Here is a 19351-nt window from a genome sequence, read left to right as displayed (position 1 = left end):
GATTTCAGGGATTTTTAGACATTCCAACCATGAGATAACCATCATCTCTGTGCAATATCCTTACACTAGGCCCATTATCTCTGTTCTAAATAAAAAAAATGTCTCTGAAGAGGAATCTTAAATACTTTAATTTGTTCTTCTTCTTACCGTTACCCTATTCTTCAACTTAGGCCTCATCACAATAATGCAGCATTTAGGGGAAAAGATACAAGCAGTACCCCAATATTGGAAACCAAGATAGTGAAGACTTTCACACTTACCTTTGGTACTCAGGTAGGTTGCAACAACCAAACACTACAAAAGATCAGTATGCTGAAGGTGATGAACTCAGCTTCATTAAAACTGTATGGCAACTTTCTAGCATAGCAAGCCACAATCAAGCTGATGAGGGACAGAAGACCATAGTAGCCCAAGACAATATAAAACATAGCAACAGACCCTTTATTACATTCTAGAATGATCTCTTCTTTCAAAGAGACTGTGTCCAAATTCGGGGAAATGGGTGAGGTTTCAAGCCACACCATGCACCAGGTGTTTCTAAATGTTGAGAAAGATCACTTTGCTGTCACTTTTTAAATAAAAAGCCCCCAAAAGCTTATTTAACACAAAATTGCTAGAGTCTATGGAGACAAATACAAACACATAGGTTCTAGTGTTCCATCTTCAACCGCTGATGAGGATCATACCTAGGAAAGTCAGGACTGCCAGTTCCACTTCTGTATTTCAGTATCCTCCCAGAGCATTCGTTCTCCTTTCCACTCTCCCTACCCTCCTTTCTAACTGACACTCCTAAGCAATATTCCCTCAGAGCTGTGGAGTCCTGTGAGCAAATATTCTACTTTGTGATTGTGGGCTACTGGCATTCAAGTTGTGAGCTACTGCATAAATTGGTTTCCTCTGGGGCCATTTTTCCTGAGCTAAGGCAAAAATGTGTGAACTGGAATCTAAAAAGTGGAGCTAGCTCACACTAACTCACCTTAGAAGGAACACTGCTCCTAACTGATCTCTCTCAAGTGAACAGCATAATTTTGGGGGGGGGAGAACCTCTTGTCAGTCATTGTTTTCAGATGGATATATGGATCTGCATTTAACCATCCATCACAACTACGAATAGAGCAACTTGATGTTTATCTTCTTGGGGAAGAAAATATGACAGACACCATTTGAGACACCCACTTCCCAGTTTGAAGGAATATATATATTCAGGGGTGTCCAACATGCAGCTTGGGGGCCAAATCAGGCCCTCGGATGGCTCCTATCAGGCCTCCAAGCAACTGGCCCTTGTCTGCTTCCTTCTCCCTCTCTCTTGCTTCCTTGTAAGAACATAAGAGAAGCCATGTTGGATCAGGCCAATGACCCACCTAGTCCAACACTCTGTATCTCACAGTGGCCAAAATACACACACACTGTGACTAATAGCCACTGATGGAACTCTGCTCCATATTTTTATTCAATCCCCTCTTGAAGCAGGCTATGCTTGCAGCTGCCACCACCTGTGGCAGTGAATTCCACATATTAATCACTCTTTGGGTGAAAAATTACTTCCTTTTATCCATTTTAACCTGAATGCTCAGCAATTTCATTGAATGCCTACGAGTACTTGTATTGTGAGAAAGGGAGACAAGGAATTCTGCATCTCAACTTGCTTTGCAAGGCTTGGTGAATCTCACAGGTGCTAAAGAGTAAAACCTCGGCACTTCTGGTTACAGCGAGATGAGGCGGTCGCATTTCAAGCCATCAGGGCAGGAACGGATCGAACCGTGTGGGATGGGGGGTCCTAGGACCCAGCAAAGCTCCCGTTTGAAGGAGCATTGCTAGCAGAAGGGGTCTTGGGGAGAGGTTTGGGGGAACTTAAGGTCCCTAGCTTTTCTACCCTCCCTTTCCCCCAACCGCATTGCATGCCATTAGGTGAGAGAGTCTCCGCTACCGGACACAGAGGTGAAGGTGGAGGGCGTTTGGTAAAAGTAAATGAAACTAACCCAAAAATGGAAGACCAGAGGAGACTTTTGATTACTTTTGCTTGCTTTTGATGATTTATGAGGGTTAGGGAGTTCAGCAAGGTGATACCATTTGTATCTGATATCTGATCTGATATTAATTGGATGTCTGATTCATCTGATCTTAATCAGGTCTTGGATGATTTTTTTTTAAAGGTAAAGGTAGTCCCTTGTACAAGCACCAAGTTATTACCGACCCATGGGGTGATATCACATCACAATGTTTTCTTGGCAGACTTTTTATGGAGTGGATGGCCATTGCCTTCCCCAGTCATCTACACTTTACCTCAGCAAGCTGGGTACTCATTTCACTAACCTCAGAAGGATGGAAGGATGAGTCAACCCTGAGCTGGCTTCCTGAACCCTACTTTTGCCAAGATTGAACTCAAGGTCATGAGCAGAGCTTGAACTGCAGTACTGCAGTTTACCAATCTGCACTACAAGGCTCCCTAGGATGGAAATTACACATTTTATAAACTTGTAAAGCATTATTTCATTCATTTGTATCCAGCCTTTCTCCCCAAAGTGGCTTATATCATTCTTCTCTGTTTTGTCCTCACAATGACCCCGTGAGCTAGTTTAGCCCGAGAGTGAATGACTATCTGAAGATCACCCAGCATGTTTCTATAGCAGAGCAGGGATTCATACCTAGGTTTCTGAGACCTTAGTTTAATCCTGCTGTTGTAAACTCCAACTAGATGCTTCACTTACATTTGTCTATTTCCTGGAATGTTCCTTCTCCACCATGGTAGCAGAAGCTTGTATGTCTACTTCTTATTAGGTAGTTCTCCTATTCATGGTGACAATCACTGATAGGAGGAATGTGTGCCATTCAGATTAAGAGCAGTGGATATACATACACTTCTGCTGTATCTCCTGTACTCTATTTACTTTGCATACAGGACACAGCTCCAGGCTTCCTACTTCTGGGAGAGTGGCAGAGCTGAGAAGAAAACCAAGTGGGGCAGGCACAGCAGGGGAGGAGGAGTCAAAAGTAAGGCCCATCAGTATTGACTCTTTTGATTATAGGATTTCTTGTGTGTGAGAGAGAAAGGTTTGCTTGGGATTAGGAACAGGGAACAAGGCTCCTCTCAGGTAAATGCCTCCTTGAGAAGAAGGGTTTACATGAGGGTAGGAACAAGGCAATAGGGCACAGGGGTGGCCAGCTAGAAAGTGATAAAAGGCCCCATTTGAAGATAGAAAAGGGGCAGCTGACTGAAGGCTGAGAGAAGGCTGAGGTCATTCGGTCAGTTTTGGGGGCATGGCAGGCAAAAAGGCTGATACTCCTAGATGAAGAGAAGGGTAGGGTAACCTTGTACACTTGACCCAGGAAGGCAGGCTACATTCTGGCTTAAACCTACAGGAAGGGAATAGTGATACCCACACAAATTGCAAGGAAATACCCAGAATATAAGATTTGCAAAAAAAAAAAAAATCTGAGCTGAAAGCAGCAACCATACTTTTTAGTAATGCACAGTGTTCCTAATATTTTATACACTGGAAAATAACCAGTAAAGCAATAAGGAGAAATTTAAACAGTATTTTACTGGCGGTCTCAGCTCCAATTTTCTAGGACATGCTTTTTCTCTCACACACTGCCTCCAGACCTCAGTTAAGGATGAGAGAGAGACACAGACAGAGAAATACTTTTTTGTTGGTTTCTGTTGTTTACTTCATAACAGATATGCCCCTTCAGGCATTATATTCCTTAAGACATTTCCTCATAATCTGTTCTTTAAACCAAGTCAATTCCAACATGTAGAGCAAACAGAATTGCTTAAGATGCAATGACTTTGTAATTCATGTTTCTTCATTTATTATTCAGCACTTTCATGGCCCATGGATAAACCTTGGTGGTCTGCTTCAGTTCTCTCCTCCCCCATCTCAAGTGAAAACTAGAGGCTCTATAGAGGCAATGAACTAAACTTAAAGTCATGCAAACTTGAGGAGTGTGTGTGAAAAAGATCCCAGGGTCTTAGTGGACCATACAGTGAACATGAGTAAGCAGTATGATATGGTAGCAAAAAAGGCAAATGCAATTTGGGGCTGTATCAACAGAAGTCCAGATCATGTGAAGTGATGGCATCACTTTAGTCTGCTCCAAGTAGACCTCACCAAGAGTAATGTGTTCAGTTTGGAGCACCACAATGAAAAAGGATATAGACAAGCTGGAATATATCCAGAGGAGGGCAACAAATATGGAATGCCTGAACATTCAAATTTGATAGCCCTTAGAACTAACATAGATGGAGAGGATAAGAATTTTCTTGTATTTTGCTTTTCCCACACTTGCTGGGGATCAATATAAGGGCCACCATGGACTCTACAAGTCATATGTTCGTCTAGTCAGAACAAGGCTAACACAAAATATGCTATTAAAATTCAGAAATGCTTCATGAACTACATAATCCTGGAATTCAGAACAAATGGGATGTATATATCAGTAATAACTAATTGAAATCCAGTATGAGTCAGACTCAAAATAGGTCTATGAATCCCTCAGAAGAAATGCACGGAATCAGATAGCTATAGTCTTTTACCACTTTTGCCTTTTTAGCTGTTCTCTCTTGTTCAGCTCAGGCTTCAACACAATAATATAGCACTTGGGGAAAAAAATACAGGCCAGTAACCCTGCACTGGAGAACAGTATAGAGAAGATCTCCACGACTACCATGGGTTTCCCTTTGGTGCTCAGGTAAGTTGGAACAAAAGACAACCAAACACTGCAAAAGACCAACATGCTGAAGGTAATAAATTTGGCTTCATTAAAAGTGTCTGGCAGCTTCCTGGCTAGGAAAGCCACAGTCAAACTGATGAGCGACAGAAGCCCCATGTACCCAAGGACAATATAAAACATGAAGACTGACCCTTCATTGCATTCTGCCACTATCTCAGTAGTCAGTGACTGTGTGTCAAAATGTGGGAAAGGGGGAGAGGTTCCCAGCCACACGACACAAATGCCTGATTGCATGAGGGAACAAGTAAGAATAATGGAGACGGACAGTCTTTTCCCCACCCACTTCCTCATGCTGAATCCTGGTTTGGTTACCATGAAAGCTACAATCACAGTGATCGTTTTGGCCAACACACAAGAAACAGCCACGGAGAAGATAATGCCAAAAGCAGATTGTCGGAAGAAGCAGGTCACCTTCTTAGGGAATCCAAGAAATAACAAAGGACTGAGGAAGCAGATCAGCAGGGAAATCAGGAGAGTGTATGTGATATCCCGGTTATTGGCTTTGACTATTGGGGTATTTTTGTGCTTCATAAATGTACCTAGAATCAAGGCCGTTACCAGGGAAAATGAAATTGCAACTGATGCTAAACTGATCCCTAAAGGTTCATCAAAGGACAAGAAGCTTATAACTTTAGGAATGCACCCATCTTGGTCCTTGCTTGGGTATTGTTCTTCTGAACATCTGATACAGTCAACCATATCTGGGGAGAGAAAGAGAGTTGGAGAGTTTATTAGTATCAGCCACTTGGTCACTAAAACTTAATTGTTATTATAATATAAGATGCTGCAAAAATCTGTTAGGTCTTTCTTAATGCTGAATTTGGACACAGGAATAATGGCACTTGTGATCTCCTCATTGCTGGCTTTTATAGCATATTACCATCATACTCAATTCATGTCAATAATTTACTGTACTCAAAGCATTTCTATATACTTGTTTCATGATTATTTTCATCAACCCCTTAAGCTGCCTTGGTGCGATGGGGAGTGTATGAATCCCATTAATAATAAATACACATTTGCCTGGATGTTCATTTATTTGTAATCACAAGCCAATGCAGAAAAAGCTCCAGCGATATTTTCATTCTGTAAATTAAAACCCCATATGGCCTAGGCTAGCCCAGTCTTGTTGGCTATCAGAGACTAAACAAGGTGGGGACAGGCTAGTATCCAGTTGAAAGGCTAGTACCCAGTTGACAGGCAACCAAGGAAACACTGTACATTGTTTCTACGGAGACCAAGGAATGTCAAACTACCTCTGAATGACCCTTCCCTTGAAAACTCTGTTCACTGTTAAATTGCAACTTGTCAAAAGCGTCAAAAATTCTGCACATATAGCTTGACCTAACCGACTCCATCTTTTAACATTTCCTACTAACCTTAAAACAGAGACCTTGCATTTCAAAGTAGAAATGAAGATGTTACTAACCCTACTGTAAATTCCTGTCCTTGATGTTAACAAAGGCAACAACCCTTTGAAGATAAGAGGCCTCAGGGAAGCCAGCAGGGCTGTTCCGTGAGAATGGGAACCACAGGGAGATAAGAGAAAGCGATGGTGATAAATGTATCACTCTAGTGTGGAAATGTAGAATTGTTTAGAAAACCTTTGATGTACTTTTAGTTAAAACATCTATGCTCCATTCCAAGAGCATCAGTTCCAATGCTTCTTTGTTCAGAACCTTTGGATTATCAAATAAAGCCTTAACATTGTACCCAATGGAAATCTGCTTACTTTGAAGTTCCACCGTCTGACAATGACATTGGTAGTTCATAATCCTTGCAAGGGCCACACATTCCTCAGCGAAACCATCCCGCTACACCTATCCTCTACTGCCCCTTGATTTTCCATCATTCAGAACAGGGCTCAGAAAAATAGCATTATATTCTGATGTCTCAGGAGACTCAATAGCTTGAGTCACCCTGCCTACTTCCAAATTTGGGGGCTGTCTATCACTACAAGCATGCAGGGGTAATGCAATGAATCTCTTCCACAAAAATAGCTGCAGTTGAATGCCTGCACAAACAACACCAAAAAGAAATGTACTTCAAGTAATTTCCTTCCCTTTATTTTGGATTCTGCACTGAAATCCCTCTGACTTTTAGGGAGGATGATTGAGGCTTCTGGTTTATGTGCATGCTGTGATAAATTAGTTGTTGATAAACCATCTTCAGAATTACTGGGAATAGAATGTAGTGCCAGTGCAAATCTAAACACTCACTGCTGGGTTTAAGCCCCACTGAGTAAACCTGTGTAGAGTTTTCACTAGGCCTCACCTACCTATCCCTTCTGTAATCTTCCCTTCTGGACAAGGAACACAATCGTAGCAGCAAAACTTCTCCCCTTCCTTCTTTTTCTTCTGATAACCAGGTTGGCAGTAGTCATTGCACATAGAAACAGGCACAACCTATGCAAAAGCATGAAAGAAGATCACAATAGAAGCAGTTAAGATACCTAGTTTTCTTAGTCATCAGTAACAAAATAACTTGGTTCTGTCTAAGTTTACTCTGCAGTCTTGCCTAAAATGGAGGAAACCACAGCCCATAACAGAATGAATGGTTATGCTTTGCACTGATTGTAAATACATCCTCAATCAACCTAAATTGCTGGTAAATCACTTGGGGCAAGAAGCTATTTGGACTCGATGGAGATAACCTTTGGTTCAAGAGAGGAAGCTGTAAATGTAAAGCAAGAACAAATCAGATTTTTTAATTCACTTCATTGCTTTCACAGTTTTCTCCCCAAAGTGGCTTACATCACTCTTCTCAGTTTCATGTTATCCTCACAACAACTCTGTGAGCTAGGTTAGGCTGAGAGCATGTGACCTACTCAAAGTCACCCACTGAGTTTCCAAGGCAGAGTGGGGATTTGAATCTGAGCTGTCCTGATCCTAGTCTGACATTGTGACCATTTCCCCACACTGGCTGTCTTGCAGATGTTGAACTTCTGGAAGAAACTCAACCCCAAGTATGTGGAAGGTTCTCTGAGTAGGGTTGAGTCTCTCAATGTGCAAGATATTCCCCTTTTTCTTTAAAAAAATCTAATACGGTACAGCAGATCTACTACTCTCTATAAGTTCTCCCTTGCTTTCATCACAACTTAGAATGATAGAGCTAGACCTCCAGGGTTGTCTAGTCCAACTCCCTGCACATTGCATGAAAATCAGAAATACCTCCCCTCAACAAACACCCATGACCCATGCTTCATACTCAGAAGATGGCAAATACCCTCCTGGATCGCTGGCTAAACTGGCCTGGAGCAAAAATTGCTGCCTGACTTACATTTTCCTGGGCATTTAAGAATGGCCCACAAGAACCAAGCACTGATGTAACCCTTCCTGTATTCCTCTAATGACCTGCATAAGTTCACAGAATCAGCATTGCTGTCAGAAGTCTGACAACAAATGTTTCTCTGCTACAACTCCTTCGGTTGTTACCCTCATCCTTATGATAAGTTGGTTATAAGCATCTCTAAAAAAGATTTGCTCATCCATATGCATTTGCTGAAGTGAGCTGTAACACGTGAAATCTTATTTTGGAATGAGGTTCATTGGTTATTCTTAAAAGTATCGCTTGTTGTCTGCTTGATTTTGCTACAATAGAATATCATGCCTACCTTTTGAATATTATTGGGACCTAGAAAGATTAGAGATTTTGGATATTCTACTGTTACATAACTATTTATTTCTATGCTCAGGGCTTCTTTTGTAACAGGAACTCTTTTGCATATTAGGTCACACACCCCATGCAGCCAATCCTTCTGGAGCTTACAGTAGACCCTGTACTCCCTGTAAGTTCTCAAAGGATTGACCACATCAGGGGTGTGTGGCCTAATATGCAAAGGAGTTCCTGCTACAAAGAAAGCCCTAAGTGAAACATGACACGGTTTTGGGTTTTTTTAAAAATCAAACCACATCACCCATGGCAGTAAGTAGATGCTGCAAAGGAAACTACTGACCCCAAACTACACATATGGAGATTGCAGTCCAGAATTGTAAACTGGAAACCACACCTGGTTAAAATTGGGCTGCCACACAATACTGTCCTCATGAATGATAAATTGTTGTCCCTCAGGAGCATTGGCGTTCAGCCTTCCGACTTTCACTCTGGCAAAGGACTTGTTTGGAAATGTGACCAGGTTCATAATATCAAATCCAACTTTCATTTCCCTAACATTAAAACACACTCTTTCTCTAGCTGAGTTGTTAAAAGAAACCTGCTGAAGAAATGGGTGAAGCTAGTTGAAAGAGAAAAGAAAAAATGGGATAGTAACTGTAAGGAGCTGTAATAATTTAAGTAGATCCTGATGGTCTTAATAAACATGAGAAATGAAGGATGGAACACAGAGTCTTTCATAGGCATTCCTCTAGTCAGCTGATCAAGACACACCACTAAAACCTGGACTGAAACTTCTCCAGATTCTAGGATCTTGGAACTGATATAAATCATGGAATGTACTTCTGAACATTATGCCAATAATTTAAAATATTGGGTTCTTCAAGCAGAGATGAAGGGTGGGGGGGGGGGAGATGTGAACTTTTGCTTGAGTTAATCTAAACCCAGAGGAAAATAAAACTACTTTATCAGTGTGGAAGAATGTAACTGTAATGCTTTCTCCATGGTTGTGGTTTCAAGACAGACAGACAGACGGACGGATAGACAGACGGACCGACAGACAGACCGACCAACCGACAGACAGACAGACAGACAGACAGACAGATAGACAGACAGACAGACAGACAGACAGACAGACAGACAGACAGACAGATAGATAGATAGATAGATAGATAGATACACACACAAATAGTACATCCAAAATGTACTAGATAGATTAGATAGATTAGACAGTCAGACAGACAGACAGACAGACAGACAGACAGACAGACAGACAGACAGACAGACAGACAGACAGACAGACAGACAGACAGACAGACAGACAGACAGATAGATAGATAGATAGATAGATAGATAGATAGATAGATAGATAGATAGATAGATAGATAGATAGATAGATAGATAGACACACACATACATAGCACATCCAAAATGTAGTGTATTTATGGTGTATAGTTCAGGAAAATAGTCTCCCCCCCCCAAAAAAAAAGTGTGTGTGTTGTTTTAGTCTCATGGGATAGAGTTCTGCTTCTCAGATCTGTATGTTAGTTAGAACTATAGGTTGCACAAACTCCCATCCCTGTATCTTTTTGCTAACTTGTTTCTGATCTGCAAACAAAAAGTCTGTGTCAGTGAATTATGTGGGGAACACTACATATTGGAGTTGAAAAGATGCATGTATTCCCAGAAAGAAAAAAAGAAAGAAAGTCATCTGTTGTAGAAATATTACCTGCCAAGGTTGCAGATCCTGAACTTGAAATTCTTTGCTACCCATTAATGTTCTGTTATCAGACTTAAATGTATACATATTATTCAAAGCATGTGCCACAGCATAGACAGCGTTATAAATGCTATAGCTATGACCAGTCATGTGTATTTCAAAAACAGGCCCAGGAAGATTATCTAGGCTCTGCTCCCCTCCACACACATCATTGTCTTCCAATGGATCCTCGGAAACCGGAAAGGAACAGTCAAATGCTTGCTCCCAGAAGTCCTTGAGAAAACCATCTCCCTGTTTCAAGTCAGGTTTTGTATTATGAAGAAATTTCTGGAATCCTGGGAGGTTGTTTGACTGCATTGTGAAGAAAAGAGCACCATGGAAAAATTGGAAATCCCAGCCCCTTTGACCACCTACTAATGCAAAATCAACTTGGGCAGTCATAATCCACACCTTCCTCAGTGATTTGTTAGTTTTATATGCAGCATCTCCGAGGAGAATCAAGAAGTGCAATCCTATAAAAGTCATAGATTCTCCATAGAGAATAAATGCACTGGCATTGCTGTCTGAGAAAGAAAGATGTATCTTTGCAGTGAACTCATTAGTGTTATCCAATGAGTCAAAGTGGCCGTAGCTTGGGATTCTTTCTGTGAAGGCCAAACATATTCCTTTAAGGAGAAGCAGTGGTTCCAGCTTCTGTAGAAAATGATCTCCACTGTTGTCATCTACAGCAAAGAGCCCAACCCATGTCCATCGAAAATGGAGAAGCAACTGGAGTATTCCTGTATGCTGCTGGTCTTCATTTGGGACTATGTGATAAAAAGAAGATATTTCCATTGTACTTCCTTCCTTTGAACTGAATGAGCCGTATGTGAGCTAGAAGGATATGCATAAAATTATTTTGGAAAATATTTATAAGAGTGCCTCTATAGATATGCCTTTTTATTCAGTGAATACTGGTAGATGTAACTTCCCTATGCCAGCTGTGCCATTTTCTGAAAGGTAAATTTTGACAACAGAAGTTATGACAGGATGATTGATTTTACGGTAGTGTAATACTCCCTCTAAGCTGTGGAGTCTTGTGAGCCAAAATTCTGCCTTGTCAGCTACTGTCATTAAAGTTGTGAGTGAGCAACTTGGCTACTGCATAAATTAGTTTCCTCTGCAGCCATCCTTCCTGAGTTAAGACACAAACGCATGAGCCGGAGGCAAAAAAAATTGTGAGCTAGCTCATAGTAACTCTGCTTACAGGGAGCATTGGTGGAGTGCTGATTAAATTGGTCGCACTTGTCAAAACAGGTAATAGGACTGTACTATAATGTAAAGGGGTCGCAAAGAGTCAGACTCGACTGTGCGACTGAACAACAACAACAAGCAATGTAATGTTTTAGAAAGTTGCATAGGGACTACGGCCTTATACTAATGCCTTTCACTGTGAGTATGCTCTGACTTAGTCCATAAATTGTCATGTCTGAATGCTTATGCTTTGTTTCAGCTCTGTTTTAGATCTTTGCTTGTTATCCAATTTCTGTAGTCCAAACCACAGAGCACACCTGCTGATTGTGTTTGACTTGCACTATGCAATCCAACTTGAGTCTCACTGAGAAAATGGAGTATAATTTTCTCTCTGTGTGCCTCCCCAAAAAGGGAAAGGCACATTCCTGGCAGTTTTATTGCCATTCATCTGTCAGAGGTTAGTATCTTAAATTTTAAATCCATATTTGATTTTTAATAACTCTGAATTTTGTAAATTGATATTCCATGTGTACTGCCCTAAGCCCTATTTTATAGGGGAGAGTGATTTAAAATCAACTTTAAAATAAATAACTAGAATATAACATATTACGCATGCTTCATATTTCTCTACCCTTGAGTTAATCCTAATTCTATTTTTGGTCTGCTGTGCATCAGAATATACTTTCATTCAGTTGCTGGAAGAGGAAGTTCAGGGTTTGTTTGGGTTTTTTTTGTCATTCTTAGTTTTAACTAAACTACAATTGTTTAGAGATGAGTGCGATCCTACCTGTGGAATCCTGTAAAGACCTAAGATATCTGATATGCGAAAGGAGACGTCTGCGCCCAGTCCACCGATTACAGCTATTGTATTTTTCTGGATGTCACATTTATAGTTGGGGAAAAATCTGTGAAAATGAAAGAGCAGGTCTAGAGTGGTGCGATAGGTCATCTTAAAGTCATTGTAGCTGTCATAAATGTGAAAACCAAGGGTGACGTTGGGCAAGATTTTGGGATTCTCATTGATCTCTTTGATGGCAAACACCAAAGCCAGGAGGTGTTGGTAGAACTTGGTCACAATCCTGTCAACACAGTGAAATATTCTGAGATATTTGTGTTGTGCTTTACCACTACACTTATCTATTCAGGCTCTGGTTTCATTGTCTTTGTGTAAAGATATACTTGGATTTGTTATTGATACTTTATATTAAAATGCTTTCTTAAAAAAAATTGATTTAAAATATGTCCTTTTACCACTGTCAAAAAAATACATGAAGAAACAAGATTTAGCACTGGGTAAGAAGAAAGAATGGGAGGGAAGGTAGCATGGTATAGCCGAAGCTCATCAGATCTCTGAAGCTAAGCAGGGCCAGTACTTGGATAGGAAGAAGATTCTGCAAAGGAAGGCAATATTGAACGACTTCTACTACACACTTGCCTTGAAAACTCCTTATTGGGGGTGCTATGAATAACTTTTAACTTGATGCTACTTATATACAAATGTAAAAAAAAAAAAAAATAGGAGCACAGTGCAAAAAAAGTCATAGTCATCGCTTTGAAAGTATCATACCGGATTATATATGTTTAACAGAATGAAGAATCATTGTCAAGAGAACCCATGTTATGGGGAAACAGGGGGAACAAAATGCCGGGGAATACATGATGATAATTTGGAGGCAGCTGAAAAGGTAACACTGAAAAGAAGGTAAGGGGGAAATGAATGGCATTTTGAGAGAAGAAAGAATTAAAGTGGTGAGAAACAAATTCATTTGTCACTCACCATTTTAGAATCTAGGAAAGTATGTAGAAACCCACAGTGTGGATCAAGATTTGCAATAGACATTACAAGCAGCCCACATAACCTACAATAAATATTTCATTCTCGTTTCCAAATTATTGACATGCAAGTATCAGTGTTCTTCAGATCAGATGCCACCTGTCCCATAGCATTTTCACAGTCCTCTCCATTCTCCATTGATTGGTCCATATCAACAGTCACCTTTATCAGTGTTTTACTTATTTATTAACTTATTGACCATTCATGATTTCTGCAGATCTTATTTCAGCTTTGATAACTTTTTGCTCATTTCCACACATTTTGGAAGACCTTTCTTAATTTACATTCCTGAGATTTGGACAGAGTTCATGCAATTAAAAAAGTTTATTTTTGGTTGTAAATCCCTCAGCTTTCAGAAATAATAATAATAATAATAAAAACAGTTCCTTGTATGGAAGTTGACCATTCAGATACACTGCAAGTGGAGCAGAAGAGTCAGTAGGATATTGTAAAGAAATGCTGGGCTGAACAAAACCAGCACATACTTTCTGGATGAGTCTGGCACATCTGTAAACATAAATTAGGGTCTGTAATCTGACAAAGCTCATACAATGCAGAAGCTGGAAAATATCTTACATTGGCAGCTCAGCCAGATAGTGCGACGGATGTTTCTTGAAGAAAGGTTCGTGAAGGCTGTAAATGATCTGTGAAGTAATTCCACCAATCACAAGATCCCCTCCCTGGTACCTGTCATGTGGAATCAAAATGGGATCGGATTCAGGACACTGCATTCTCTGGCATGCCATGGGAGGCAACAGAAGCAGCAATACCAACACCAGCCTCACCATTCTGACTCTCCTGTGCCTATCTACAACACAAGTTACCTTGGGTGCTAGTTCCATGCACTGTTGTATTTCTTAAAGGGAAATGCATTGGCCTTTTACCTAGCATCAACACAGTGGCAGACATGTGCCTTGAATGCTAGCTGAGTTTTCTGGTAACTTTGACCTATGGCTTATTGTCTCAACTTGACAAAGACCAAAGAGATGGGGCCCTGCCTATATTTTGACCCTACGTCCAACTTGCAATGCCACAGCTGCAGTTTTATAACCACTTTTATTGATGTTTTTGTACATTGTGGAAGACACTATACCTGATCCAAATTACAGTAATTTAGATAATTATGAGGGGGAGATAATAATGTGAGGAGAGTTCATGTTGTGAGAGACATCTTTGGAAGCAAGATTTTCTTTCCCTTTCAAACTATAGTCTCGTGTGGTCCTTGGCACAATAGTAAGTAGGAGGTGTTCATCAACATTCCACATTATCACAGCTGTTCAGCAATAAAGATAACGTTTAAAAAAATGTTATAGTCACTTTTCTACCTTATCTATCTATCTATCTATCTATCTATCTATCTATCTATCTATCTATCTATCTATCTATCTATCTATCTATCTATCTATCTATCTATCTATCTATCTATCTGTCTGTCTGTCTGTCTGTCTGTCTGTCATCGATCTACCTACCTACATATCTGTCTGTCTATCTATCTATCTATCTATCTATCTATCTATCTATCTATCTATCTATCTATCTATCTGTCTGTCTGTCTGTCTGTCTATCATCGATCTACCTACCTACATATCTATCTATCTATCTATCTATCTATCTATCTATCTATCTATCTATCTATCTATCTATCTATCTATCATCTATCTATCTATCTATCTATCTATCTATCTATCTATCTATCTATCTGTCTGTCTCTCTGTCTGTCTCTCTGTCTGTCTGTCTCTCTGTCTATCATCGATCTACCTACCTACATATCTATCTATCTATCTATCTATCTATCTATCTATCTATCTATCTATCTATCTATCCATCCATCCTCTATCTATTTAAAATTGATAGTAAAATTTGATTAACCACTTGGCAGCTGGGTGTGTAACTTTGTTGTGTGAGTAGTGTTAAATAACCTCCCATCTCCAAGCTTTTGGACCCACCACCAGTATTATTAAATAGCCATGCAGAAACAATACTCACCATCATTTTTTGTTATTATTATTGCAGACAGGTGATTGGTCTGTTAAATACATCTCAGAAGCCAAATCCTTTAAAAACAAAAACTATATGTCATCATGAAAGAGCCTGATATAAATCCTATACTGTGGCCTTAATTAGATACAATAAATTCACCAGAGAAATAAGGCAGTGTGTTACTGACGACTAATCAAATTAGTGAACCATACGCTGAACATGAATCAACAGTGTGATGTGGTGGTTCAAAAGGCAAATGCAATTTTGGGCTTTATCAACAGAAGTCCAGATCACGTGAAATGATGGCATCGCTTTACTCTACTCTGATAACCCCTCACCTGGAGTATTGTGTTCAGTTTTGGGCACCGCATTTTAAGAAGGTTATAGACAAGCTGGATTGGGTCCACAGAAGGGTGATGAAGATGGTGTGGGGTCTGGAGACCATGTCCTATGAAGAAAGGTTGAAGGAGCTGAACATATTTAGCCTGGAAAGGAGGCAGCTGAGAGGTGATATGATCACCATCTTTAGGTGCTTGAAGGTCTGTCATATAGAGGATAGTGTGGAATTGTTTTCTGTGGTCCCAGAAGGCAGGACCAGAACCAATGGGTTGAAATTAAATCAAAAGAGGTTCCGGCTGAACAGTAGGAAGAACTTCCTGACCGTTAGAGAGGTTCCTCGGTGGAACAGGCTTCCTCGGGAGTGGTAGGCTCTTCTTTCTTGGAGGTTTTTAAACAAAGGTTATATGGCCATCTGACAGCAATGAAGAGCCTGTGAATTTAGGAGGAGGTATTTGTGAGTTTCCTACATTGTGCAGGGGGTTGGACTAGATGACCCTGGAGGTCCCTTCCAACTCTATGATTCTATGATTCTAAATTTTCAGATGCCCCAATTGTGAACCTCCTGATGGCACTTGGGTTTGCTTGTTTGCTTGTTTTTCTTTTTTGGCCACTATGTGACACAAAGTGTTGGACGGGATGGGCCATCGGCCTGATCCAATGTAGCAGGAAGAGCCCGCTCTAGTAATTAAGGCGGGTGACCGTAACAAAGGAGGCTTGAGGCGGAATCAGGAAAACAGCCAAACTTTATTTGATACACACGTGTGGACTCAGAGCAGAGATGGACGTCTGAGCAAAGAGCATAAGGGCATGCAGACTTTATATAGCATTACACATTTGCATTGGCGTAGAGCAGAAAGACGCTGAAACAAAGAATTAATACATGTCACACCAAGGGGTTTTGATTCGCATCACCGTCCACTAGCTCCCTTTAGTGTGAAGCCCTTACCACAACATCTGTGCTTAACCACAAGCTGCTGCTGATCTTGCTTGTGGTAACTTTTCAGTTCCTCTTTCTCCCTTCTTGCTTCACAGTTTTTTTCACTTACTTTCCTTAGCTCAGCAATTATAAGCCAATAACTAGGCAAATCCAGACATGTCTTGATACGCCTATCTTCATTGATCCTTGCATCCTAATACATTTCTTTTCCATACATCTAGATACTCCCGCCTCACCAACATGGCCTCTCTTATGTTCTTATTCTACCCTCTTCATTGATTGTCATTTCTGACATGTTTCCTAGTTGGGCATACTTGAAGCAAATGAATTGAATGAATTGAATGCTGGAATGCTTGAATGACCTGACATACATGGTTTGAGATTTCAGGGATTTTTAGACATTCCAACCATGAGATAACCATCATCTCTGTGCAATATCCTTACACTAGGCCCATTATCTCTGTTCTAAATAAAAAAAATGTCTCTGAAAAGGAATCTTAAATACTTTAATTTGTTCTTCTTCTTACCGTTACCCTATTCTTCAACTCAGGCCTCATCACAATAATGCAGCATTTAGGGGAAAAGATACAAGCAGCACCCCAATATTGGAAACCAAGATAGAGAAGACTTTCACACTTACCTTTGGTACTCAGGTAGGTTGCAACAACCAAACACTACAAAAGATCAGTATGCTGAAGGTGATGAACTCAGCTTCGTTAAAACTGTATGGGAACTTTCTAGCATAGCAAGCCACAATCAAGCTGATGAGGGACAGAAGACCCAAGTAGCCCAAGACAATATAAATCATAGCAACAGACCCTTTATTACATTCTAGAATGATCTCTTCTTTCAAAGAGACTGTGTCCAAATTCGGGGAAATGGGTGAGGTTTCAAGCCACACCATGCACCAGGTGTTTCAAAATGTTGAGAAAGATCACTTTGCTGTCACTTTTTAAATAAAAAGCCCCCAAAAGCTTATTTAACACAAAATTGCTAGAGCCTATGGAGACAAATACAAACACATAGGTTCTAGTGTTCCATCTTCAACCGCTGATGAGGATCATACCTAGGAAAGTCAGGACTGCCAGTTCCACTTCTGTATTTCAGTATCCTCCCAGAGCCTTCGTTCTCCTTTCCACTCTCCCTACCCTCCTTTCTAACTGACACTCCTAACCAATATTCCCTCAGAGCTGTGGAGTCTTGTGAGCAAATATTCTACTTTGTGATTGTGGGCTACTGGCATTCAAGTTGTGAGCTACTGCATAAATTGGTTTGCTCTGGGGCCATTTTTCCTGAGCTAAGGCAAAAATGTGTGAACTGGAATCTAAAAAGTGGAGCTAGCTCACACTAACTCACCTTAGAAGGAACACTGCTCCTAACTGATCTCTCTCAAGTGAACAGCATAATTTTTGGGGGGGAGAACCTCTTGTCAGTCATTGTTTTCAGATGTATATATGGATCTGCATTTAACCATCCATCACAACTACGAATAGAGCAACTTGATGTTTATCTTCTTGTGGAAGAAAATATGACAGACACCATTTGAGACACCCACTTCCCAGTTTGAAGGAATATATATATTCAGGGGTGTCCAACATGCAGCCTGGGGGCCAAATCAGGCCCTCGAATGGCTCCTATCAGGCCTCCAAGCAACTGGCCCTTGTCTGCTTCCTTCTCCCTCTCTCTTGCTTCCTTGTAAGAACATAAGAGAAGCCATGTTGGATCAGGCCAATGACCCACCTAGTCCAACACTCTGTATCTCACAGTGGCCAAAATACACACACACTGTGGCTAATAGCCACTGATGGAACTCTGCTCCATATTTTTATTCAATCTCCTCTTGAAGCAGGCTATGCTTGCAGCTGCCACCACCTGTGGCAGTGAATTCCACATATTAATCACTCTTTGGGTGAAAAATTACTTCCTTTTATCCATTTTAACCTGAATGCTCAGCAATTTCATTGAATGCCTACGAGTACTTGTATTGTGAGAAAGGGAGACAAGGAATTCTGCATCTCAACTTGCTTTGCAAGGCTTGGTGAATCTCACAGGTGCTAAAGAGTAAAACCTCGGCACTTCTGGTTACAGCGAGATGAGGCGGTCGCATTTCAAGCCATCAGGGCAGGAACGGATCGAACCGTGTGGGATGGGGGGTCCTAGGACCCAGCAAAGCTCCCGTTTGGAGGAGCATTGCTAGCAGAAGGGGTCTTGGGGAGAGGTTTGGGGGAACTTAAGGTCCCTAGCTTTTCTACCCTCCCTTTCCCCCAACCGCATTGCATGCCATTAGGTGAGAGAGTCTCCGCTACCGGACACAGAAGTGAAGGTGGAGGGCGTTTGGTAAAAGTAAATGAAACTAACCCAAAAATGGAAGACCAGAGGAGACTTTTGATTACTTTTGCTTGCTTTTGATGATTTATGAGGGTTAGGGAGTTCAGCAAGGTGATACCATTTGTATCTGATATCTGATCTGATGTTAATTGGATGTCTGATTCATCTGATCTTAATCAGATCTTGGATGATTTTTTTTTTAAAGGTAAAGGTAGTCCCTTGTACAAGCACCAAGTTATTACCGACCCATGGGGTGATATCACATCACAATGTTTTCTTGGCAGACTTTTTATGGAGTGGATGGCCATTGCCTTCCCCAGTCATCTACACTTTACCTCAGCAAGCTGGGTACTCATTTCACTAACCTCGGAAGGATGGAAGGATGAGTCAACCCTGAGCTGGCTTCCTGAACCCTACTTTTGCCAAGATTGAACTCAAGGTCATGAGCAGAGCTTGAACTGCAGTACTGCAGTTTACCAATCTGCACTACAAGGCTCCCTAGGATGGAAATTACACATTTTATAAACTTGTAAAGCATTAATTCATTCATTTGTATCCAGCCTTTCTCCCCAAAGTGGCTTACATCATTCTTCTCTGTTTTGTCCTCACAATGACCCCGTGAGCTAGTTTAGCC

General features: G+C 40.8%; 1 protein-coding gene across 1 annotated transcript; it reads right to left on the bottom strand.

Annotated features, from left to right (window-relative positions):
• Positions 1–4533: 4533 nt before the first annotated feature.
• Positions 4534–13921, bottom strand: LOC132584662 (vomeronasal type-2 receptor 26-like). The gene is made up of 4 exons (XM_060256562.1): positions 13710–13921; positions 12087–12378; positions 7037–7139; positions 4534–5438 (listed from the first exon to the last, which is right to left on the bottom strand). The coding sequence occupies exons 1-4, from the start codon at positions 13919–13921 to the stop codon at positions 4534–4536; spliced, it is 1512 nt and encodes a 503-aa protein (XP_060112545.1).
• Positions 13922–19351: the final 5430 nt, after the last annotated feature.

Source organism: Heteronotia binoei, chromosome 15 (genome assembly GCF_032191835.1).
Source record: "Heteronotia binoei isolate CCM8104 ecotype False Entrance Well chromosome 15, APGP_CSIRO_Hbin_v1, whole genome shotgun sequence".
NCBI lineage: Eukaryota > Metazoa > Chordata > Lepidosauria > Squamata > Gekkonidae > Heteronotia > Heteronotia binoei.
This window is presented reverse-complemented; position numbering and strand designations above follow the sequence as displayed.